The sequence below is a fragment of the Papilio polytes genome, unplaced genomic scaffold (assembly GCF_000836215.1).
Source record: "Papilio polytes unplaced genomic scaffold, Ppol_1.0 DF821733.1, whole genome shotgun sequence".
In the NCBI taxonomy this organism is placed as follows: domain Eukaryota; kingdom Metazoa; phylum Arthropoda; class Insecta; order Lepidoptera; family Papilionidae; genus Papilio; species Papilio polytes.
The window spans coordinates 509,346-534,331 of NW_013527471.1; the positions used below are offsets into that span (position 1 = coordinate 509,346).

Consider the following 24,986-nt stretch of genomic DNA (forward strand, 5'->3'; position numbering starts at 1 on the left):
GCAAGAACTTCTCTTATTATGTACAGGTATGATCAAAAGTCACACAACAAAAAACGCACATTTTTACGATATCTCTAATTTTAGTCCCTTCCCTTTTCACCTTTTCTTAAAAGGAAAGTTTGGAAGGAAAAGTGGATTTGACGGTGGAGGACCGGCATAGAAAGGGGAAATGTCCTCTTTATGTGCGTCTCCTCCTCCGTCAATTAAGGGTAGGCAACGCATCTGCAATTGCGGATGTCTATAAGCAGCGGTCGCTTTCCATTTCATTGGATTCAGGTGACCGCTTCCTCGTTTGCCTTATTATAAAAAAAGCGATTCCAACAGGAAATGCTTTATCTCTTGTTAAAGCTTATCCCTCAACTCTTTACAGTACATATATTTGTGTATGATTCCAGGAATGTCTAGGCCCGGGCCCACCAGCGACGTTCTTATGCGCGGCTAATGGCGCGCGACGCTCCGTTTTGTGGGATGGTCAACCACTAAGACAGAAGTTCGCAGCGCTCGCCACGCCACAGTTCAAAGTATTTAGGGTTGAGGTGAGTTATGCTTTAAATGGATGAATAATTATTCTTGTAATAAACGTACCTTAATGTTTGCTACGTCTTCTCTCTCCAATATCATCATCATCTCCCCCCTCCTACTCCCATAGGGTCGTCGCACCGGGTTCTCTACAATATCAGCACAGAATTTTACTTAAGGTTTCGTTTTTCAAGCCAGGTCTACCAATGTGTTTTCTCAGTTTTTCTCCGCACTCATAGAAAGGCATAGTGCAGCGTTGACTGCTGTGGCTATTAATTTTCCAGGTGCAAGCACACCGCGAGGCCAGGGTACGTCTCCTGTTGCCGCCAGGGTTGAGAGAAACTGATGATCTGCCTCTACCGCTTGTTTTACATGTGTGAGTTATGATACCATATGATTTTCTTCTTTCTTCGTTCTTCTGTGATCACCAATTGTAATTTTCTTTAACTCGCATAGTTCGATAGTTAGATGCCTATAATATAAGTGATTCTGATACACTTTAATATGTTTAATAATAATGTTCCAGTTCAGCGGAGCCTGGCGGTCAGCTGGTGACTGAGAGGTGGAAGCCTGACTGGGGCTGGTACCTCGCGTCCGCTAGGAACTTCATCGTTGCCGAGATCGATGCGAGGGGATCGGGTGGGCAGGTGAGATAACTTTTTAATGAACTATCAGTGCTTTTTAATTTCTGCCCGAGGGCTGTGAAATTGTGTTTTTATTATATTTACTAATAGACACTCCTTTGTTTTAAGGGTGAGGAGCTAAGGACTGAAATATACCAGAAGATGCTGTCCGTAGATGTAGAAGACCAAATAGCTGTACTTTCGTAAGTTCTCAGTTGTCAAATATTTATTCATTCAAAATTCAAATTTAGCGAAATTCAAGAAGAGCAAAATTCAAAGAATACAGTCCAGTAGCGTTTCCATATCAATTATAGAGATGAATTAAAAAATTACTCAAAGCGAATTTGACAAAAGAGGACATCAAAAGACTAAGCACGAATAGCCGCATTTAAGCAATCCCACGGTAGATTACCTAGATTAAATCTTCTAAATTCATTAAAATGTATACAGTTATCTCCGTGACAACCTGAAGATGGTAGACGGGTCTCGCGTGGGGCTGTGGGGGCGCGGCTACGGCGGCGGCGCGGCGGCCGCGGCGGCGGCGGGCGACGCGCGCAACGTCACACGCTGCCTGGCCGCCATCGCGCCACTCGCTGACTTACGGAGGCACAGTAAGATCTATACTTCATTAGTACTTTTGCTGGGCATTTACCAATTATTCAAATCCTCTGTAGACTTCACAACCATTTTCGATAGGCGTTGTAAAAATTGGCAACTAGTGTGCTTCAGTTGTATGACCAGTCTTCAATCAAGTCCAAACACTGTGGTTCTGCAATCGTGTTTTGTAGAGCTGACTTATCAGGTGACATGTCATTGTAGAAGTGAATTTTGAATATATTGATTAGTGTAATATTTGTTAGCCATTTCGTGTTCTATCTATAATTTTTTGTCTTTTTTATTATTTACTGGCTTTCGCCCGCGACTCCGGACGCGTTGAATAAAAAATATATGCCTATGTGTTCTTCTAGAATTCATCGAGATCAAGAGAGAGGTTTTCAAATTAAACTGCTGAAGACTGCAGTTTAGTTTACAAACTCTAACAAATATCCATCCATCTAATCTTTCGCATTTATGATATTCGTAAGTTATATGTATGTTGTAGACTCGTACTGGACGGAACGGCACGGCGGCGCGGCGGCGAGCGGCGCGGCGGGCGCGGTGTGGCGGCGCGCGGGCAACCTGCCGCCGCGCCGCGTCCTGCTCGCACACGCCACCGCGGACGAGCGCGCGCCGCCGGACCATGCTCTCGCTCTCGCACGCGCCTTAGTCAGAGCACAGGCGCTGTACACACACCAGGTATATCCATCTCTTTTCTTTCCATTCGATTATATCTTTCGTCTCTATCGTGTAACGATATGTGACGCGTCTTATACCTCCGCTAGTACTTTTAAGATTAAAGCAGTTTGTATGATGATTGAAGTGACCCAATCTTTTGCTATTATCTCCTTGGCAACATAATAATATTATAAATACGAAAGTTTAGATGGATGGATAGATGGATGTTTGTAAGAGTTTGTAGCCTAAACGGCTGATCAGATTTCCTTGAAATTTGATTTGGATGTAGAGGATACTTTTTACACTTTTGTTTTTTTTTTATTTCACGCGAACGGAGTCGCGGGCGAAAGCTAGTATTGTAATAAACGATGTATCTAATTATTTCAGATCTATCCAGATGAGGGACATTATTTTGAAAAATCGTACATGCATCTACATAAAACAATGGAGCAATTCTTCGACGAGTGCTTCGGTCCAGTGGAACTGGCAGACTGGGATGCTGGCGGAGTCGGCGGTCTCTTTCCTTTCCGAGACTAGTTAGCAAGAGGACTTTAAGTGTACTGACAGAATAAAGACATAGACAAGCGTCGAGCATAGATAATGTCAAATTTGACATGTCACAGATAAATAAATTCTACATATGATATGACAATTCATGTCATTTTTCTCATGTTTCGTGAAGAAGGAAACTGAATATTGCATTTATTTAGAATTATCTTAAAAGGCTCATGATTTAGTGTTTGGATTCAAGCATCAGGCTCTAAGAAAGTGTAATTTTATAATTTAAAATTAAACGATTTTAGCTGTAAAATTAAACCTCTAGTTGTCTACAGAACCAAAAGAGAAAACATTAAACAGATAACATTAAAACCGAATTCAAATGAAAAAAAATGAAAACAATATCACTATACGAAATAATTGATTGATTACAACTTCGTGCCCGTTTTACGGATAAATAATAATGTAGGTTTTTTAAGTAAACTTGTTCAATAGAACAAGCATTTACTGCCAAAACATAAATTATATAATTTAATCGAAAGTATTGAAAATGGTAGTTATTTTACAAAAGTATTTTTTCCTTTTTTTGTGAATACTTTTAAATGTATTTAGATAATACATAGATGATGAAATATGCCTAATTAAATAAAATATTTAAAAAGATGTCAGGAAATAAAATAATATGAAATTTAATGAAATATCGATGTTAATAATTCATAGAATATTTTTAAATTGTGTATTATAGTCGGTGGACAATTTTTTAAATGAGTTTTTGTTTTTTTTTACTTTTTTTTTCAACTATGTGATTCTTTAGAAATATGGCTGTATTATTTTGTCCATAAATGTATTGGTAAAAGTGATAAAACAATATGTATGAATTTTTATTTCATATTTCAAAAATATGACAAATTCGCGCCATTTTACAAAATGGCGGATTTCTTTTAGTAAAGTGAATTAAAGAGATGAATGAATTATTTAAAATTGTTCAATATAATATTTAATTCGTATATTGGTTAATAAATTGTTCACAGACTATTTAAGGAGAGGAAAGCTCCCGAGAAATTTTCTTATGATTATTATAAGAGACAAAATTCTATATTTTAGTGTAAATGTATCAACCGATTTGTCTAGTATATATTTCTATGTCGCTTTGGATGTCACCGTAAAATCAGAATTAGCTTTAAATTAAAAAAAAATAGCGTAAGCGGTACTCAAATGACATTTTATCTCCACTATTGCGTTTCTAATAAGATTGTGCATAACCTCATTCTGTCAACATGTCATCTGACGTCACAATATGGCGCTGGTTCATATACAATCTTATTTTATACGCATACTTATCTATCGGTGGAAATGTAGAATCTAAAATCTAATAAAGATATATTTAGAAAACTATATATTCTTGTAGACATCATTTGATGGAAATAAAAAAATGAAGTCATATTTATTTAAATACAGACTAAATAGCAGCTAGCTAATGAATAGAACGAATGTTAAAAAAAATTCTGTTTGGTCACTTTATTTCATTAAATCATACATTTCTTTAATTATAAAGGTTCTTAGGGTCATCGTAGAGGAAAATTGAAGAAGTCCAATGTGATTCATTAATGATACAAACCTTTAAAACAAATGTTAAGTTATATTTTATTTATTTCGTTAATTAGTTTAGTAACCACCTTAGTACAAAAAAAAAATGCTCCTGATGAAAAAGTATCAGCAATGTTGCTAGTCATAAAAATGTTGGAACATATTTTATCATAGTCGAATTATTTATATAAATATGTCGATATCATAGCTATCATATCAAATCAAATGTTACATATTTTGTTATACAAATATAGAAATCACTCATAATCATTAGCTTATTATTTTGCTGTATAAAATTACATTCTAAAATTAAACGTCAACATTGTGTGGTTTTCGATTGCCGTGGGACTTGTATATATGTTGTCTCTGTTCTTTTCAAAGAGAATGAGCGAGATAGCAATATGTCAAAACAAGTTTAAGGGCCTGTCCCGCCTAATTGCAAATTGTCTGATAATAATTGAAAGATTTCATGGAAATATCGAGTTTTTCTCCCTTATTCGACAGTGACGTAATTTTTAAGCTATCTAAGCCTGAGCCTGTGGTGGGACAGGTCTTTTAGTAGTCATTCGGACAACCTGCACATTGTCATCACTTTCATTCCCTTAGAAAAAAAGAGAAAGTAATATGTATTTGACAGTTGTTAAGGGAAAACATTACGGTTAGTTCATCAATTCCTAGCTTCTCTTAACTACAAAATGTTTCCAATTTTCCTTCTCAGTGTTGAATATACTAAAATATGTAAAAGTGATATATATATTTACGCGAGATGTGTTTGTGGCAATGTTCGAACGGTATGTTGTATATTTATGTTGAAATGTTGTTTTTATATAAAATGAATAAATAAATTATTGTTCCCAAATATGTTGGTTTTATTTAGTTTTATTATAAATGTACTTTCCTATACTACTATCATTGACGTTTGACAATTTTTCAACTACACATTTCACGTTATAAGGATGAAATTATTTTTTACTCATAGCAGCTTCAATAACACGAGATATTATTCTATATAGTTCTGTTTTTTGATCCAAATTGTATAATGTATTGTCTCTCTTAGAATGTGCCGGATTAATTTTTTTACTTCTACTAATTTCAACGTTCAAATTATATTTATTGACATTTCTATTCTTTTCACCATCTGACAAATATAATAATGTCAATAATGAATTATTCCCAGGTTTGAAAATACCATCAGCACTTTTTAACTGGTGAGGTATTCTATTGAATTTTCCAACGTCTATAGTTTCTGTAGTTGTACTTAGGAATCTATGCCTATCTAATTTAGTCGCGTAAACTGAACGTGAAGTTTTAGTTGTTGCATCAGTAGAGACCTCTCTTAGTATCTGATTGAAGTCAATTTCATCTAACAAATTCGCGATAACTTCTTCACCTGGGATATCGGTGGCATCATCGGACGACGTTCCTGAACTCTCTCTGGATGCAGATTTAGCCTCCGATTGGTCAACAATCTGATCAACATTGTCTATTTTTTCTCGATTATTTGATTCTACTTGTTTGTCGATGGATTGTTCAGAATCACCGGAATCTGGTGCCAATTCAAGATATATCTCCTGTATTTCCTCTGTAGTTGTAACTGGCAACTCATAGATATTTTTTTTATTTGTTTCTTGTTTAATTCTTTCACTTTTCGGTTTATGTTTTTGTTCAGAAACATATTTACTGTATGATTCTTCGACGTCGATATTTTCTGTCACTGGGACACGTTCCGGCATTTCGTATGTATCGACAGGTATGATTTGTGTTCTAGGACTTTCTATTTCAGAATCATATGCATATGTTGACGCTGGTTGTACAGAAACTTGAGTCATTGTCTCCACGACTTTGCTTTTGGTTGCCTTTATCTTAGTCTGTGTTTTCTCTTTAGTATCTCTTAATATATTCGGGTCTTGTTGTATCACGTCTTCATATTTCTTCACTTCCTTGCTACCGAACATCGTTTCTAGAAACTCTTGGAATAATTTATCATCAAGTGTACGTAATGCATTATCGTGTTCTTCGTACTCCGTATCATCGAGAATAGAAGGTGGTTTACCACCCAACAGAGGTTCTATTTTAAACGTCGTAGTTCCCGGAGTTGTGGTTAAATATTGTTCGTAAGGATCCAATGTGTATTTTGTTGTTACTTTCTTTTTACTATGAGGCACATGCTGTAAAGAATTTTTTTTATAATATAATGTGGCAAACAAGCAAGCGGCCACCTGAATCCACCGAAATGGAAAGCGACCGCTGCCCATAAACATCAGCAAATGCAGAAGCATTGCCTACCCTTAATTGACGGAGGAGACGCACACAAAAAGGACTTTTTCCTTCCTATGCGTCTCCTCCACCGTCAAATCCACTTTTCCATCCGATCCTTTCCTCTTAAGAAAAGGGTGGAAAGGGAAAGAGACTAAAATTAGGCACTCGGTACCACACTCATCCGACGAAACGCGGAATTGCTTCCACTTCACTACTGTCTTCTGAGTGGTCGTGGTATTTCACCGGGCGAGCTAGCCCATTCGTGCAAAGATGTTAAGCGGGCTCTACCACTGCTAAAATATTTCGCATATGCAACGTTTTTCTTTTAACAATATATCAGTATCTAAAAATTAACTGATTTGAGGAGTGTAGGTGGTTTAGAAGTGACTTTACTTGTAATCTACAAGTCCTGAGTTTGAATCCCGCTTAACAATGTAATTTTCCATTTACATATGTATATAATTTACTCGACGTTCTAACAGTGAAAAAGAAAATCGTGAAGCAACCTGCATATATAGAAGAAATTCAGAGATATGTGTGAAGTCAAGCCGCAATAGGCCAGCGTTGTTGACAGTCTAGTCACACCTAACTTAGAGTAGTGTCCGAGCCCCCCAGTGGGGGCGTATGCTGATGGGTTCAGAGATGATGTTTGAAAAACATAATAAATACCAGATCCATGATAGTCTGTATCCATTGGTAGTAGTAGCCGACCTTAGTGAAGACAGTTGGCGCATCAGGTGTGCCACAAACTGGAGATCCGAAACTGACCACACCAACTAGCGTACCACCGATAATTCCCGGTGCACCTACGTCACGCTATCAACAAACAAGAGTCCAAAGAATTAGTATTCAAATTAACTCTAAACGCCATTCATTAAACCAGTAATCGCATTTCTACTGGAGGCGACTGCAATATGAAATTACAATAGCTGGAAGCCTGTCAAGAGTCAAGTGAAAAAAGGGTCTAAAATGAAAAATATGCGAAAAATACACACGTTGCAAGCACCGCCACCTTTCGAGAAGAAACCACCGCAAAAGTTTAGTTTTGTGACGTACTCCCTGTAAAGTAAATAAGGTGTTTTCAATCTCTATTCTCTTCTTGAGTATATTACGTAGGGAAATGCAGTCGCAACTTACTTGGTATAAACTTCTTGACATTCTCTGGTCGGGTAAACATCAAGATGTGAATATGACAGTATGTTATGAAACGGATCACCCACTTTATTACTGGACTGGAATACAAAAAGATAAACTGTCATCACAGTTTTATCCAAACGGACAAAAATGCAAAACATAAGTCAGATATTTTTAGATACCTAAATACTTAAAATTGTGGTAAAGTAACTCAAAAAGTGTATTTTTTAATTGTAATATTGTTTAATTAACGTAACACAAATATCAATTATAATCCTTTGTTCAATTAATAACGATTTTTCGAATAAAATTGACCACTTCATGATAGTCGAGAGCAATCTAATATAATAATGCGAGGATGGATGTTTGTTAGAGTTTGTAGCCTAAACGGCTAAACGGATCTGGTTGAAATCTGGCATAGATGTAGAGCATAGTCTGGAAGAACACATTGGCTATTTACTTTTGTTCTATTCAATACCGCAAGCACGGAATCGCGGGCGAAAGCTACTAAACATTAAAACGTACTCTCTAATGACATCAAAGATGTTATGATCAACTGATTTGGTAATTGGTCTTACAGATTTAGCTCCCCATCCAATTATGGTTATTCCTGGTGTATTTACAGGTAAATTCCAAGGATGTTTGTCTATTGCTATCTTCTTCACTCTCTTTATATTAGCCTTTATAAATTCTATATGCCTCTCAAGACGTAACACGCATATGTTATTCCAAAGACTCTTAGGATTGTACTCGGGATGGAAGTAAATCTCTAAAACCGCTATTCTTTCCCCACCGCTGTTGTAGAATGATGAACCAACGCGGACAGCTAGGAAAGCCGGATTCTCTCTATAGAAACGATTATTCCAAGCCCTAAAAAATTAAATAGAAATGGAGAAATTGCAAACTGTTAGAGAGTTATCACGAAAAGTGAGAATGTTTTTGTAACGTCATTTCGAAAAAAAATCTCACTTTTCGTGATCTTCACTAATATTATAAAGAGGAGAGTTTTCTATTTTTGTATGTATGTGATTTACGTAAAAAATATTAGGTCGATTTTAAAATTTCTTTCGACAATGCTTTTTACTTTTTTTTTTAAATCGAGTCTCGAGCAACAACTAGTAATTAGATAAAACTCAATTTGCATGTGACATGCCGGTGTATTTTTGCTGTTTATGTTTCTACAGGAATAACTGATTTCATAATATCTTACAATTGCAGACACGAAGACGCAGTAATAACAAGGTCCGATTTAATTATAGAACCAGCACATTGGAACACATCGAAGATCTGAATACTGGCCATGAACGGATAGTGTTTGATTTTTGTCCTCTCCCCTTTGTAAATACGTCGACCGCTCGGAACTAAAAGACAAAAGAACATTGCTGTAAACCCTGACATCCATACTTGGACAATTCGTAACGTCATTGTAAACATTTGTTTTAGATTTGTGCAACCGCATGTAGACCAATAAATCTCATACAAATGTCGATGACGTTACGAAAACTTTGTCGCAAGTTTTCATGATAAGCCCTCATTTGAGGGCTTATCATGAAAACTTTAACCATTTGGTTAGCCCCGCTGCATTCTTATATTAATATTTTCGATGTAATATTTTATACAAGTGACATATTGCTGTAAATACTAACCCCAATATTCACTACTGTCAAATAAATTATTACGGTCATCGTTCGAAATAGAAACATTTTTATTTTTCGCTCTGAAACTTGCTTGTCTAGATTCTTCTAGAAGTTTAATTATATTAGAATTAATATCTGTATAAACTTTATTGACTCCATAACTTTCTTTCAGTGCTTCAAGTTTTTCTAGAAAATTATCTACATAAAGAAGTACGTTCGTATCTTCGTTTGAGGTTATGTTATTTTCTTTTGAACATTGTCCTTCGTCCAACAATTCGTTTATAGCTGTCGTTAAATTTTCCGTTCTGTTATTATATATTTTATAGTCAATTCTAGTGAGTCGAGCCACTTCCCTCAATGTATTCGAATGTCGAAATGTAATAGATAAAAAATAGTGATGTAATGTTGAAAATTCTTTGATCCTTGTGCTGTTTGAATGTTTGATAAATTTTAAATTCGATAAAATGTTATTAGTGGTGTTTCTTATGATTTTTTCTGTTCTTACAAGATCGTCCACTTCGAATTTTGGGAGTTCGATCAGCGCTTTAAAACGATGGATTACGCTGAATAAAATGATCACGAATAATTTATCGAAAACAGAAAACATGAGAAATTACGTTATGTACCAAAACGACTTGTAAATTAATACGTTCACTATAAAAGAAACACTTTTTCACACAAAACTTGTTTTATTTTTCTTATCTGGAACATGTTATTGGGTAAGAAAATTTATTTTTACGATTTATTGCGAAATTTTATCGAGTATGTAAACAATATATAAAACATACATAAGCAGCACCTAATTTTTATATATTCTACAACTAGCTGTTGTCTGCGACTTCGTCCAATAGAAAATATAACTTAGTTTTTCATTCCCCATTGTGAATTATTAAAAGCCCAGTAGTTTTTATGATAATTCAATACATACAAAAACAAGTTGAAAAAAAAGTACTCACTTGACTTTTACCAAATCACTTTCCATTGATAGTCATTTCTTCAATCCATTAAAAAGAAAGTTTGAAAAACTCTTATTTACAGTCTTTAAACTAAACAAATACCGATCGGACATTAAAAAACTATTAGATTAAAATGTCAAAATGAGATTTTATATACCGTGTTAATTTAAGTCTGAGGGTCTATCATGAACTGACATTTTGTGATAAGTAACGTAACGTCATGTCATTTGTTGTTTTAACCCCGATAGGGGCGCTGTACACGTCTAATACAAATATCGATGACGTTACGATAACGTTCTCACGAATATTCGTAATACACCCTTTTTGGTTTGTTTTTCAAGTAAAGAGTTTTTAATTGTTTTCAAGTGAAAGAGAATGGGGATGAAATAGGAGTGTTTCGGGTGTAATAAAACAATTGGTTTATTGGAATCACATTTATCTTATAGATTTATTTCGCTTATAATACAATTGTCTACTCTAGTCTCAGTAACCAGAAAGCGCTACACCATCTGAAATAAAAACACTAATGAGATATACAAACTGTTATGACATTTAAAACTACACTAAGTGTATGTTAAATATTGTTTTAATGGCTCTGAACAGGAAGGTATGATGGATAAAGAAACTAGCTGTTTTCGTGCGGCTTCATCTGCATTAAATTATAAAAACTTAACTTTATTGTTTACATTTGTAAATTTTCTAAACTTTCGCATTTATAATATTAGTAAGTTAGAAATCATATAAAAATTATAAATGCGAAAGTTTAGATGGATGGATGTTTGTCAGCGTTTGTAGCCTAAACTGCTGAACAGATCTCCATGAAATTTGGCACAGGTTTAGAGCATAGTCTGGAAGAACATATTTATCCCGGGAATAGTTACGGTTCCCGTGGGATTTATTAATTTAGTTTTTTAATGTTTTCTCGATTATTCTGCAACGGTTCAACATATCGTATTGAAATTTGGCACAGACATAAAACAAACAGGGATAATGTTCATCCCCGAGAAATGTCCGGTTCCCGAGGGATACGTAGCTTTTTGTTATTTATATTGTGCGTATGTTTTCTAATGCCACGCGGACGAAGTCGCGGTCAACAGCTAGTATTGATATAAATAGATTATTGTGTATACTTACAGTTTACTTCCAGCGGTTGTTCTCATAGTCCCACTTGGAGGAAAGTCCATCGATGGGGTTGACCTTGAGGTCCAGCATCCTCTTCAGCTGGGCCTTCTGCGCGTCCTCGTCGAACGACGCCGGCAGAGGACTGTACACTGGTAAGGGGAGAGGAATGTTTAATATAGCACAAGGAAATTAGAAAATTTTACTTAGCCCATAACTTGTAAGTTTTGTATAAGTTAACTTAAATGGGATATAGAATGAATGATTTTAGATAATAAATTGTTTTTGTTAGATTTTAAATCTATAAAAAAAACTCCTGAAGATTTGTGGTAGAAATGCAGAACTTAAACTATATTTTAATAATTTAGATTCGTATTTCATAGATTATCATATTTAATTAAAAAAAAATTATACTAATATAATAACAAACATTTGTATTTTTGTATATAATAGATTCAAAAACTACTGGAACAAATTCAAAATGCATGGAACAAAATATGACCATTCATATAGTATTTAAAGCCTATGTTACTTAGTGGTAAAACAATTTAATGGTGAAAGAATCTTTATAATAGGCACAGTAGTTTTTGAGTTATTTCAATACATACAAAATACAAATATTTTCATCTTTAATATTAGTATATATTAGTCAATACTAGATTTTTTTTAATATTAGTAGACTTCTGTTAATTTACTAATATTTCCTTTAACCATTCCAACTAAGCTAGGCTTGTGCTAGGATATGGTTTACAACAGTCGAATAGCGGGGAACCCCCGACCACAAGATTGGTAGTCCATACCCCAAACCATTAGGCTATTCATCATCACCAGCTCATTATATGTCCCCACCGAGGGGCTCGGAGCCTACCCTAATGTTAGGGTGATTAGGCCATAGTCAAACCACGCTGGCCAGGTGCGGGTTGGTTGACTTCACACACATCTTTGAATTTCTTCGCGGATATGTGCAGGTTGCATCACGATGTTTTCCTTCACCGTAAGAACGTCAGGTAAATTATGTACATATGAAAATTCGAAAAATCGAAAATCACATTGGTACATGGCGGGATTCGAACCCAAGACCTGTAGATTACAAGTCAAGTGCTTAAACCACTGAGCCACCGACGCTCTTTGACTGAGCCACCGACGCTCTTCTCTAGGCTATTGGCAACATCTAATCAAACCCTAACATAAATTAAGAAATAGTACAAATAAAATAACTTACCGAACAATTTCATTCCCATGTAAACCCATAGAGATAGAGAGATGAACACAAGAGACCAGCCGACGACTCCCTTCCACTCTCCAGTAGGAGCCTGGAACTCTGCGAACGTCTGGCAGAAAGAAGCGCGGTACAACGCTTTCTTCTCCTCTAAAGTCAGTTTACGCCAATCACCCCTTTCCTTTTCACGGAGAACCTGATATTAAAAATAAAAAAAATATACAACTAATATAATTAACAGATTTTTTTAGTAATTTGATATCTTACTTATATAATAAACTAGCTTTCCCCCTCGATTGCGTCCGCATGGAATTAAAAAAAAGAAAAGTAAGTGGCCTATGACTTCCAGACTATCCTCTACATCTATGACAAATTTCATCTAAATCTTTTCAGCAGTTTAAGCTACAAACTCTAAGAAACATCCATCCATCCAAACTTTCACGTTTATAATATTAGTAAGATGTAAATGGATGTTTGTTAGAGTTTGTAGCCTGAACTCCTGAATGGATCTTGATGAAATTTGTCATAGATGTAGAGGATAGTCTGGAAGAACACTTAAGATACTTACTTTTGTTTTTATAATCCCATGTGGATGGGATAGATAGTAACTAATAAAATTGAATTAAAATAGAGAAAAAAACATGCATTTGAATTGGCAATATAATTTTTTTTTATCTATTTGTCTGTTATTTTCTTTTTCATGTGTTACTGCATATCTCCGGCCCTAGGGGACATTTGCGAGTCCCTTGTTTACTACACTATAATTAATAGAGGTTACCTTAACATCAGGTGTGTCAGGGCGGAACCTGACAGCGGGTAGAGGGAAGTCAGGCCTGTCTACGTAGGTCGGCTGGCCATTGTAGCCATAGCCCACCCATTCACGGTTGCCAATCTGTAATAGAAAAATTTAAATCAAAAAAACCACCAATGTTGTTGAACATCTTCGTGTTCTCACTGATAATTTGCTCCCTTCTCAAACATTGTTCTTTACAAAAACAAACCGAAGAGCCCCGAACCCATCGGTGGGGACATATAATGAGCTGGTGCTGATGATGATGTTTTTTTATAATACAAGTTGACAAACAAGCAAGCTGCCACCTGAATCTACCGAAATGGAAAGCTACCGCTACCCATAGACTTCCGCAATTGTAGATGCGTTCCCTACCCTTATTGATGGAGGAGACGCACATAAAGAGGACATTTCCCCTTCCTGAGTCTCCTCCACCATCAAATCCACTTTTCCTTCCCACTTAAGAAAAGGGTGGAAAGGGAAAGTGTAAAAAATAGGCCTCTGGCACCACACTCATCAGACGAAACGCAAAATTGCTTCCACTTACACCTGTCTTCTGTATGGTCGTGGTATTCGGCGTGGTATTCGTGCGAAGATGTTAAAGCAGGGTCTACCACTGTAGATTGATGATGATTATCTTAGTTTAACTATCTTACCTTGGCCAGCTCACTGGATGCTCTGGTGCCCACTGGGACACGAATAGCGTCTATTATAGCACGACGTAATAAATAGTTGGCCATTGTTCTGTAAAAAAAATACATAAAACTGTATTAGTAGTGAAGAATGATATAAGAGGGTAATAATCATGTAACATTCAGTTTTGGTTTAGAAGATTAACCCAATAAGTTTGGTATGTAATTCAGTTTCAAATACATAGATTTTTTTTTATGTTAAAGATAATTTAATGTAATATTCTGTAAAGTTAATCTAATACAGTCCGTACATTGTTTTTTTATAACACCAGTACGTAAAATTAAACAAAAATAAACGTTCTCGATTTAAACTTTTTTGTTTTTTTATGTGGTTAATGTCAAATTACGAATACACTTTGACAAAAAGTAACCATAATTGACGCATTGCAGTCCAGGACCATTTTTAGTTTTAAACCATATAAGCGTACCTTATATACGTTTATAGGTTAATTAAATAAGACTACGTTATTGAAATTGATAAATTGTGATAACAGGTAAGGTTAGAACTGCAAGTATCGATTTTGGTTACATAACATGAAAAAATATAAAAATCAATATATTACTTTTGACAATTACGTGATTAGAAATTGTTTTTAAATTAGATGAAGGACAGTACCGAGAAAATTATGGTTAATTCAATATAACTAGCGATACTTACATTTTGAAATAAGAACGTCTACTTGACTACTACGTCGATTAAATACAGACTTACCCATGATTTGAAGAGCATATGTAAAACTAAAAGCTGTGCAACATAAAAACACTAATTCAAATATAACATTTAACTTTACCTTATTTTATTTAACTTCTATCCCTGGTGGATTTTTGACCAACACCACCCGAGTTGTGAAAAAAGCAGCGACATCTAACAACAACTTCCCAAACTAAAATACGTTCCGTTTCCTCAATATAATGTTGAAACTAAGTTTGAAGTATCTCTATTTTGATATATTTTTTTTTATTTTATTAATTATCTTAACTTAAATAATATTTTATTGTTCCAATATTCATAAAGAAAGATGAATTGTAAAAGATTTTTATTGGATGAATCAGTAAAAGAACAGCATTTAATTTCTAAAACACAGAGTACAGATATACTCCCAATAATGTTTAAATTAATAAGTCTTACTTATTTGCAATACTCATACCAATCTCTATATTATAATTTATATCTGAATCACTTTCGTAATTACGCGAAACATCTTGATGGGATTCTTTTTTAACAAAGCTTTCTTCCTTTGATTTTTTCTCATTTCCATGCGACTGATTTGTACGAATCTTAGAGATCTTTTGATATTTTTTTGGAATGTCCGTCGTATCACCTAGGAATATCAAATCTAAAGTCTCCTTTGAATCTACATTACTTTTTGCTCTGTCATTTGTTTTTGTTTCATCATTTGATATTCCTAGGTCTTGATCGAGGTTTTTAGCAAATAGATTTATTAATTTCGTTGGTAGGCTACGGTATAAATCTTTTATGAAATTCGGAACTTCTATATGTGATGTTAGTTGTACAACAGTGTTAATAATATTTGATTCTTCTTCTTCCTCGTCTATATTGTCGTTTGTAGTTTCCGTTCTTTCTGTCGGAGTACGCTTGTTTAAATCTTTTCTGTCTTCTTTATAATAAGTCTGAATGAGAGCTAATATTTGATTTGCTTTTTCCACGTCTTCATCATCACCTAAGGGTTGATCCTGGGAAGAACACCATTAATTCTTTCTCTATAGTCTAGACTTAGTGGATGCGGGAAGCACAGGACCGATTAGCGTAGCGATCTTTGGGGGAAACCTATGCCCAGCAGTGGGCATCGTATGGCTGAATAGTAGACCAAACAAAGGCTTAATCTATAGCTATATATTCTTAAATTTACCTCTTCAAGAACCGTTTCGATCCAATTCCTGTAATAACCGAGCTTGGTGAAGACAGTGGGCGCGTCAGGGATGCCACAAACAGGCGAACCAAAGCTGATGACACCCACTAGCAGTCCATCGAGAATACCAGGGCCACCGACGTCTCTCTTTATGAAAATTAAATAAAAACACTGTGATTTAATTAATCGAAAATTACTGGCTGGAAACTTTGATGTGGTGATAATGAAATTTAAATAAATAAAAAAAACAATCAATTAGCTGTTTCCAATTAAGATAAAACTCACATTGCATGCTCCACCGCCTTTTGAGATGAATCCGGCACAAAAATTTTTCAGCGTCACGTATTTCCTATAAACATATTTATATGCATTTTGTACTTTTATGAATTGAGAAAACCTAAAGAAAAAAAACAATAAAAAAAACTGAATATTAAGTTATCTTACTCAGTATATAAACTCTGACAATCTTTGATATGATACATATTTAAATGTGAGTATGACAGACGCTCTGATACGAAGTTGTCATCATCTATCTGCAAAGAAAAAGCACAGTATTCAAGTATCTCATTGGTTTTAAGAAAGCAGTACTAGTAATTCTCAAATTATTTTGTCGTAACAATCAATGTGCTGGTTTACCATTCAATCTATCTTCTTTCAAACGTCACAAATCAGAGTTTAAATTGTTCGCGAAATCGTCTACATATTGCTGACTTTTAACACTTGGCATACGGGGAACGTTTTTTTAAAATATTTGCAGCCTGTCTCTGGAGCGCGGGTCATGTAAAAATACGTATTTAGAACATTTGTTAATAACATACATTGTAGTTTTCGATTCCCTGCGATATATCCCCGCTTTTGTAAACCGCTGCAAATGTAATTCAGCGCAAAGAACCCACGCCAAGTGTTAAAATAGTTTGGTTCTTATTTCTATAACGTTCTAAATGCTTACATGCTTAGCTCCCCAACCGAGAGCAGTAACTTCATCGATATTAATAGGAATCTGTTCAGGTAATGTGTCATAATCTACACGCCTTATTTTTGCCTTTTTAGTTTGCTTCTCGTCAATTTTCATATCACAGTCCATTTTGAGTATAGCCAAATTATTTGCTAAGATCGTTGGATCGTATTCCGGGTGAATATGTACAGTTATAACTGGAAACGTCTTACCACCGCGATCCACGAAATCACTGCCTACCCTGATAAATACATTTTGAGGCTTTGGTGAGAGATCGTCGTCGCTAAAAAGAAATGTTATTAAGATGAGCTGTCGCCCGCAAACTTTTTTCAGCAAAGGATCACCCGATACGCCATTTTAACAGTAAGGAATTTCAAAAAGTAGCCTATAATAATCCCGTCTATCATAACTACCCTTCAGTAAAAGTTCGGTCGAAATTGGCCCAGCCGTTACGGAGATTATCCGGAACAAACGGATTGCGGACAGACATAAAAATTTTAAAATTGGATTTTTGGTCTCAGCAATGCAAATACATCATCTTCCCGAAATCTGGAATTTTTCTATTGATACTACAGACACTCCAATATTACTACATATATCTTTAGAAGATGGATAGATAGAAAAGTTTTCCGAAAAAAGACAAAGAAAGGCACGAATAGTTGTATAGATCGTCACTTGTTTTGCTTGGCTGACAAGTGCTGGTCGTGATTTGTTAAAAAGAGGGCGGCATCCAAATCGAAACTAAGGGTCACATTATGGTTACCATACCATATAAGCAAACCGCTTCGATTTAGGCGCATCCAAGAAGCGTATCATCTTCTCAAAAACCTGCAACGCCTTTGCAATTCCTTTATTATGAACATTCGTACATGATCACTTCGGAGTTCCAGTCGCACTAGTTATTCCCCTTTTATCTTAGTAATATTATAAATGCGAAAGTATAGATGGATGGATGTTTGTTAGAGGGACTAAACGTCTGACCGGATGTCGATGAAATTCAGTACAAACGTAGAGGTTAGTCTGGAAGAACACATAGGCTACTCACTTTTGTTTTTGTTTATTCCACGCAGACGAAGTCATGTTCGAAAGCTAGTTAAAAATAATTGGTGATCGAAAACTTGGAGAGTCGACTCTAAATAAAAGGGAAAATGACAGAGATATAAGACTATACGTACATACTTTTCTAAACATGTAGCAGCGGTGATGACGACACATCTCGCGATGATGGACCCGCCACAAACAAACTCGTTGTTCACATGCACGCTCGCTATGAAAGGAAACTTGCGTGCAGAAGTCTTTCGACCTTGGAATAATCTTCTAGCGTTTGTATTAAAGTCATCTGTTGCATTGGGAGCATCTAGAATTTACAAACATCAAGACGTCGCATCGCTTTAGGCAATCCGCTATACATTTGTCCCCTACTGATTGGATATCTAAATCTAATTAAAACAAAAGAACGTCTAATTCCTCCAACTTTGGAATTTACGATTATATATCGAGAGGTATTTATGAGGCCGCTGTTAAATAGAGGTTACTATTTGACTTTATCTAACATTAGCTTTGCTACTCCGTCCGAGTAGAATACAAAAATAACAAAAGTGAGTAGCCTATGTGTTCTTCCAGACTATGTTCTACATCTGTGACAAATTTCAGCGAGATCCGTTAAGCAGTTTAGGCAACAAACTCTAACAAACATCCATCTAAACTTTCACATTTATAATATTAAGTATGATTAGTAAGATAGTGCTTTGTCATAATTCTATCACGGATGTAAAGTCATTATTGTATCACTTACCCCAAACTTTAAGATTTGGAATTTTCTTGTCCCGATTATTATGTTGATTTCTTCTTGTAATAAGCTTTGAATTTGTCTGGTCATTTAAAATTAAATTATTAATTTTACTAACAAAATTACATGTAAAATTTTCAATCATAGTCGCAATTTCTTCGACAGTTTCATTATCAGATTTATTTACACCAGCGCATATTTTTTCGTATATTTTATTTTTATATTCATTATATGATGTTTCATTAAACATTTTATTGAAATCAATAATATTGAAAATTACTTTATCGTAGAAATCAGCTTTACTATTATTACGTATATCTTCAAACATTTTGCTATGTTTAAAAGATTTTCTCTTCACTTCTCTACACATTAATAAGAGTTTTTTCATATAAATATTTCCGTTCAATTCTTTAGTATTTATCATAGATGTTATTATTTTATTCACAATGTTGTAAACATTTAGGTTAGTTTCTTTTGCTCGATTAATCGTAATATTCTCTAGAAATCCTATTTCAAATGCATTCATAAATACAATTGTAAAGAAGTATAAATTGTATGAAAACATATTCAATTTTTGTTCACTGAAATATTCAATATTTCTGTACTACAAACAATTACTTTTAAATCATAAAATGGAATGTAACAATATCGTTATTGAATATTTTCACTACGAAAGGTAAAGAATAAAGTAACAAACTAGCTATACAACCGTGATTTCGTAGTTTCGTTTCAGCTGTACAATAAGCAAAGAAAGCAAAAATGACGTTAAATTTCGTTGCGCGATTTTGAGCTAAACTATTTAACTACGTCGTAGTCTTTGGCTCTAAAAAAAAAACAAAAAATGGGACCCACCAGCAAGCATTACCTTTCGGGTATAAAAAGAATTATCAAAATCGGTCCACTAGCGGCGGAGTTATGACGTAACAGACATAAAAAAAACATACAGACGAATTGAGTACCTCCGTCTTTTGGGAAGTCGGTCAAAAACATTGCTATAATTCTTTCATTGTTCAAAATTCTGCTATAAGCCTGTCCATGTCTGAAGGTCATTGGTTTCTTCGAAGATCGCTATTTTACCATCTTTTTCTAAACAAAGTTACTCTAAAAAGGTTACACTCTTTAACAACTTAATAGCAATAAAAAATAAAAACAAACGTCACTCAAAAGTGATTTCAACCAGCAAAATGTCATACGCATTATTAAATTTATGCAAACGTAATATTAACTGCATTACTAGAGCGATTCACAATAAATGTAGGATTGGTTGCAGGGATGTGGTTGGTCATGGCGTCAACGGCAGCGCGACATATCGAGATGACCCTCTCTTTCCATTCCCTAGTGTGAGGTTCAAAGAGAATACAAAGGATATCAGTGTATGTTCCAATTACTTCTACTTAACTAGGATTGACTAAAGGCCTGCACACACAGTTTTATCTCAACATTCAGATCTGATAAATGTAAGGAAACTGGGAACAGTTCAGTTCTACAAATGTACTCACAAGTTTGATTTATCTAAACAATCCGACTGTTCAGATAAAACTGAGCTTGTGTAGCGGGCTTTATTAATGCCTAGAAACTAGTGCTAGTCTATGAATGACAGCAGATCGTTTTGTTGAAGTCCTAACTCAGCGTTTTACATAGTCAACTTTTTACCCTCATCGGCTGTTGTCTACAATCTACAAACTACACCATACGATGGCCGGCAATCTGGTTTTCGCAAAACAATCTCCTTTGCACAGCGACGTTGTTGAACGGTCTGTTCTCGGCGGTATTGTCAAACTGCTACAACTTAGGGTTTTTCAAGAAGTGAGCGTAGCACCTTTAAAGCTGGCATAGCATCTGATACTTTGGTATTACTGATGTCCATGGGCGTCATTACCTCAATATCGTCCCGATCATTTATCGGACGAACCCTTACTGTGCTAGTGCCCACTTTACTATAAATTTGCTTATAAATTAAAAGCTTATTTATAGGTTATTAGCTCTGAAACCTATAGTTATCCTTCGTAAATATGACTTTTACGTATACAGGCTCTACGTGAGAAAGAGAAAGGTGATTGGAGACAGTTATGCTGCGAAGAGAAGAAGTCACTCTACCGAGCATCTTTCTGCCAGACGTTCGCGGAGTTCCAAGCCCCAACTGGCACTTGGAAGTTTATAGCTGGCTGGGTGGTGATAGCTACTTCTTTCGCTTGGTGGTTTGTCATGTATTTTCACTATTACGGTAAGTTTAAATAATTCTTTTACCTAAAACTTTTTAGCAAAAGGTTATCGTGGTATGGACGAAGTTACAACAATGGTAAAGCCCGCTTTAACATCTTCGTACGAATGGCCCGGCTCGCCCGGTGTAATACCACGACCACACAGAAAACAGGCGTGAAGTGGGAGCAATTCCGCGTTTCATCTGATGAGTGTGGTGCCGAAGGCCTAATTTTGGTCCCTTTTCCTTTCCACCTTTTTCTTAAGAGGGAGGGATGGGAAGGAAAAGTGGACTTAACAGTAGAGGAGACGTATAGGAAGAGTAAATATCCTCTTTATGTGCGTCTCCTCTACCGTCGATAAAGGGTAGACAACGCATCTGCTATTGCGGATGTTTACTGGCAGCGGTCGTTTTCCATTTCGGTGGATTCAGGTGGTCTCGTCTGCCACCTTATGTTATAAAAAAAAACCTTGGACAGTTTGTTTTCATTTTAACACAGTGTACGAGCCACTCCCCGCGTCGTTTTCTAAGCTAGCTCAGAAAGCACAATTGCGAAGAATGCTGGAGCTCCGCGTGAATCCGATAGACGGAATATCCTCTAAGTGGGATTATGACAACGACAAATGGAAGGTACAACACTACATAACTACACTCCTATATAATATTGTTTCACCGCACCTGCGGTCGAACGATATAGTTTATGTAGGGCCATATTAGTAAATTGTTTTGTTCATAATTTCAATAAAAATAGTCTCTTTTCTACCAATGAAATAGCCCTGGACCTTAAAAGGTTTTTGACTGTAGCCCTGGCCGGTAGCCCTGGCCGGTAGCCCTATTGAAATATGAACTTATGTATGTTCGCGTGGAATAAAAAAACAAAAGTGAGTAGCCTATGTTTTCTTCCAGGCTATCCTCCACATCTATGCCAAAATCAATCGAGATCCATTCAGCAGTTAAGGCTACAAACTCTAACATCCATCTAAACTTTTGCTTTTATAACATTAGCAAGATATTTAATTTTGTATTTGTTACAGGACTAAACTTGTGGACCTTAATATTTACGACTGAGGATAATTTCTAATTTGGTACACTTATAATTTCTCTTCAATAAATTGAATTAAACGATAATGTAGTTTTATTTAAAAATATGATTTTGCGTTACATCCTACTTTATAGTGGTTAATCTGTCAGTGGTTTTTGGTAGAGAACTTCAAAACGCTTGCATTCTAAAGCCGATAAGTTCTTTTTTTTTATAACATAAGGTGGCAAACGAGCAAGCGGCCACCTTAATCCGTCAAAATGGAGAAGCGACCGCTCCGCACAAACATCCGCAATTGCAGATGAATTGCCTACCCTTATCCGACGGAAGAGACGCACATAAAGAGGATATTTCCCCTTCCTATGCATATCCACCGTCAAATCCACTTCCTCTTCCCATCCTCTTATAAGAAAAGGATGGTAAAGAGAAAGGGACTAAAATTAAGCCTCCGGCACCATTCTTGTCAGACGAAACACGGAATTGGTTCCATTTCACGCCTGTCTTCTGTGTGATCGTGGTATTACACCGGGCGTGCCCTGCAGTGCTAAGATGTTAAAGCGGGCACTACCACTGTTAGGGATGTCCAACAGATCAATATTTTCCAACATACAAAGTTGTCTAATAATCTATTTATATTGTAATATACAGGATGTTTGGTTAGCGATGCGTGAATTTAGAAACTGCGATTGTATATATATGAGTAGGTGAGTAATTATTGTTTGATTCGATTTCTTCAGTTAACAAGTTGAAAGGGATAACATGAAGTGTGCTGTAAGTGTTTTACAATATCTTAACTTATATTTGGTTAATTATTATCTTTATGTTCTTAATACTCAGAGTTGAATGAATCTAAATAAAGATTTAGTCTTAAAAATGAAGGTCATTAGGGCTCTATTAGTGACCAATTAACGTCTCTAAGTACCTAAATTGTTTAAACTATCGTGAGACATTATTTAAAATTAAGAACGGCTTAACTCACACTTTTATCCTCCGGTGATGGCACCGACTAGTTTCGGACCCTTCGGGGGTCCTTCTTCAGAACGAGTATTAATTTGTGACCGCGACGTAACCACGAACAAAAGCTAATTAATACTAATCCTGAAGAAGGACCCCAGAAGGGTCTGAAACTGGTGCCGTCACCGAAGGATAAGTGCGTCTGTTGAGTCGTTTTTAATTTTCGTATCTAAGTATGATAGTTTTCTAACAGTGCTATCCCACTCACATATGATTTATGGTTATTTATTATTTAAAATTCAAACTATATGTGACATTTAACGTCTCTGAGTACGGTAGTTAATCTACTTTTTTAATTATCACTTAATTTTCAGGTCGCCATAGTGCTTGCCCTGTTCGGCCTTTCAGTGGCCAATCCAGTTGGTCATGGTAATTATTGATTTTTTATCCTTTAAAAATATTTGAAGAACAATTATTCTTCGTTAGTAAAGGAATACGTAATAAAATAAGCAATCACGCCCGTAATCCAAAGGTGTGAATATTCAGAGATTACGGCTTTAGTTGTAGCTATAGTCACTTGTTTCAATATTAATATACATACAGTGCTGGCGTTAGAGTAGGGCGCGGTGGGATCGCCCAGGGCGTTAACAGATAGGGGCGTCAAAGCGAATTATAGTCTCACCAGTTAAACCTTCAAAGGAAGGTAAAAATGAGTGCCATAAAATACTCGTCCAGGGCGCTACGAGTGCTAAAACCGTTACTGACTAGGTAACACGTATTGGAGTACTTTTAAACAGAATTTTAGTTAATCATTGGTAGATATTAAAATAAATGCCCTAAAGAGCGTACTTCTAAAAGGCCGGCAATGTAGCCGTGGTTCCTTTGATATTGCGAATGTTTATTTAACACGCATATCTCTTGCCCCCTTTTCTGTATTATCTCCTAGGTTATGGGCTTGAGTGCTTATTGATGAAAAACTGACACCATACCCCTTTTGCAGTGAAGGGATTCGCGGCGAAGAGATCCTTACGCGTTAAGAAATTACACCAGCATAAACCTCGATGGATTGGACTCTAACACATCTATACAACCCCGTAATATCTAGTTACTCAGGTTGAAGTTGATATAGATAGAATAAAGACGCACTCATAGACCCGTTTTCTACTAAACAATTACCAAGCTATCCTTGAAAAGCGAGGAACTATTTCTTAAATGGATTTTAGAGGTGAACATATCTAAAAATGTGAGATTGTAATTCTGAAAATACACAAAAATATGCCTAAGGTCCAAGGCCATGTCAGTACCGGTTCTATGTTCTACTATCGCCCTGGGCGAGATTAATACAGCGCCCTATTTTTTACCATGACTGAGGGAAGGTATTTAAGTGTTGTGTCAATGTAATTTGCAGACTTACAAGGAGTACACTCCTTTATATCAAGCGTCCTGGGCGGCTCAAAGCGCCGTATCCTAACGCTGTCACTGTCTACAGTCGCGAGCGATTATTTGCTTAGTGAAAATAGGGTCTAAGTAATATTTATTTCACAGTCACATCACCAGCTGTCTCAGGATATACAAGCGTGATCAACCATGGTATAACCGTACCAGTCATCCAAATACCACGGGTTTATATTGTACCTAAAGTGCATGTACCAATCATAACCTCTATTTACCCCAGCTTGGGTCACGGCTGGTACGGTCACTGATTTTAATAAATAAATCAAAATACTACTTCGCCAATCGATTTCTTTAACCAATTGTTCAATAAAATGTTTACGATCTGTTGCGTTGTTTTATTTCAATTGTTTTTTAAATAAATAAGATATTACATTATTGAAATATGCAATCCAGTGAATATTTCAAAGATGTTGAT

At 35.7% G+C, this 24,986-nt stretch overlaps 4 protein-coding genes and 1 long non-coding RNA gene across 6 annotated transcripts; 2 read left to right on the plus strand and 3 right to left on the minus strand.

Moving 5' to 3' along the window:
* Positions 1–5,026: 5,026 nt before the first annotated feature.
* On the minus strand, positions 5,027–9,224 carry LOC106108200. The gene is made up of 8 exons (XM_013289298.1): positions 9,106–9,224; positions 8,474–8,765; positions 7,899–7,993; positions 7,757–7,820; positions 7,431–7,577; positions 6,148–6,670; positions 5,834–6,048; positions 5,027–5,077 (listed from the first exon to the last, which is right to left on the minus strand). The coding sequence occupies exons 1-8, from the start codon at positions 9,195–9,197 to the stop codon at positions 5,027–5,029; spliced, it is 1,479 nt and encodes a 492-aa protein (XP_013144752.1). The 5' UTR covers positions 9,198–9,224.
* Positions 9,225–10,907: 1,683 nt separating this feature from the next.
* On the minus strand, positions 10,908–15,192 carry LOC106108247. The gene is made up of 6 exons (XM_013289348.1): positions 15,100–15,192; positions 14,273–14,360; positions 13,605–13,718; positions 12,830–13,022; positions 11,623–11,759; positions 10,908–10,997 (listed from the first exon to the last, which is right to left on the minus strand). Exons 2-5 carry the CDS (start codon positions 14,354–14,356, stop codon positions 11,626–11,628), a joined length of 525 nt encoding a protein of 174 aa, XP_013144802.1. The 5' UTR covers positions 14,357–14,360; positions 15,100–15,192; the 3' UTR covers positions 10,908–10,997; positions 11,623–11,625.
* Positions 15,193–15,433: 241 nt separating this feature from the next.
* LOC106108201 lies at positions 15,434–17,263 on the minus strand. The gene is made up of 5 exons (XM_013289300.1): positions 17,129–17,263; positions 16,624–16,712; positions 16,465–16,528; positions 16,180–16,326; positions 15,434–16,003 (listed from the first exon to the last, which is right to left on the minus strand). Exons 1-5 carry the CDS (start codon positions 17,261–17,263, stop codon positions 15,434–15,436), a joined length of 1,005 nt encoding a protein of 334 aa, XP_013144754.1.
* Positions 17,264–20,073: 2,810 nt separating this feature from the next.
* Positions 20,074–22,251, plus strand: LOC106108256. The gene is made up of 4 exons (XM_013289360.1): positions 20,074–20,296; positions 20,955–21,147; positions 21,623–21,753; positions 22,158–22,251. Exons 1-4 carry the CDS (start codon positions 20,108–20,110, stop codon positions 22,161–22,163), a joined length of 519 nt encoding a protein of 172 aa, XP_013144814.1. The 5' UTR covers positions 20,074–20,107; the 3' UTR covers positions 22,164–22,251.
* Positions 22,252–22,873: 622 nt separating this feature from the next.
* On the plus strand, positions 22,874–24,896 carry LOC106108250. Of its 2 annotated transcripts, none has more exons than XR_001225913.1 (3): positions 22,874–22,933; positions 23,491–23,545; positions 24,662–24,896. It is a non-coding gene; the product is annotated as an uncharacterized LOC106108250 (long non-coding RNA). The 2 variants fall into 2 exon arrangements; XR_001225914.1 differs by having other exon boundaries at positions 22,875–22,933; positions 24,117–24,896.
* The last annotated feature ends 90 nt before the right edge of the window (positions 24,897–24,986 follow it).

Excerpts from the sequence above, each read along its gene's own strand:
- LOC106108200 (XM_013289298.1), bottom strand. The coding sequence starts at position 9,197 with ATGGCCAGTATTCAGATCTTCGATGTGTTCCAATGTGCTGGTTCTATA. Across the intron at positions 7,821-7,898 it reads TGTCAAGAAGTTTATACCAA|GGAGTACGTCACAAAACTAA; the intron begins GTAAGTTGCGAC and ends TTTACTTTACAG. Across the intron at positions 6,049-6,147 it reads ACAAAAACATAAACCGAAAA|ATTCCGGTGATTCTGAACAA; the intron begins GTGAAAGAATTA and ends AATTGGCACCAG.
- LOC106108247 (XM_013289348.1), bottom strand. The coding sequence starts at position 14,356 with ATGGCCAACTATTTATTACGTCGTGCTATAATAGACGCTATTCGTGTC. Across the intron at positions 13,719-14,272 it reads CATCCAGTGAGCTGGCCAAG|ATTGGCAACCGTGAATGGGT; the intron begins GTAAGATAGTTA and ends TTTCTATTACAG. Across the intron at positions 13,023-13,604 it reads CTGACACACCTGATGTTAAG|GTTCTCCGTGAAAAGGAAAG; the intron begins GTAACCTCTATT and ends TTTTAATATCAG.
- LOC106108201 (XM_013289300.1), bottom strand. The coding sequence starts at position 17,263 with ATGGACTGTGATATGAAAATTGACGAGAAGCAAACTAAAAAGGCAAAA. Across the intron at positions 16,713-17,128 it reads TCGGTTGGGGAGCTAAGCAT|ATAGATGATGACAACTTCGT; the intron begins GTAAGCATTTAG and ends TTTTCTTTGCAG. Across the intron at positions 16,327-16,464 it reads AAGGCGGTGGAGCATGCAAT|AGAGACGTCGGTGGCCCTGG; the intron begins GTGAGTTTTATC and ends ATTTTCATAAAG.
- LOC106108256 (XM_013289360.1), top strand. The coding sequence starts at position 20,108 with ATGTCATACGCATTATTAAATTTATGCAAACGTAATATTAACTGCATT. Across the intron at positions 20,297-20,954 it reads AGAATACAAAGGATATCAGT|GCTCTACGTGAGAAAGAGAA; the intron begins GTATGTTCCAAT and ends TTACGTATACAG. Across the intron at positions 21,148-21,622 it reads CATGTATTTTCACTATTACG|TGTACGAGCCACTCCCCGCG; the intron begins GTAAGTTTAAAT and ends ATTTTAACACAG.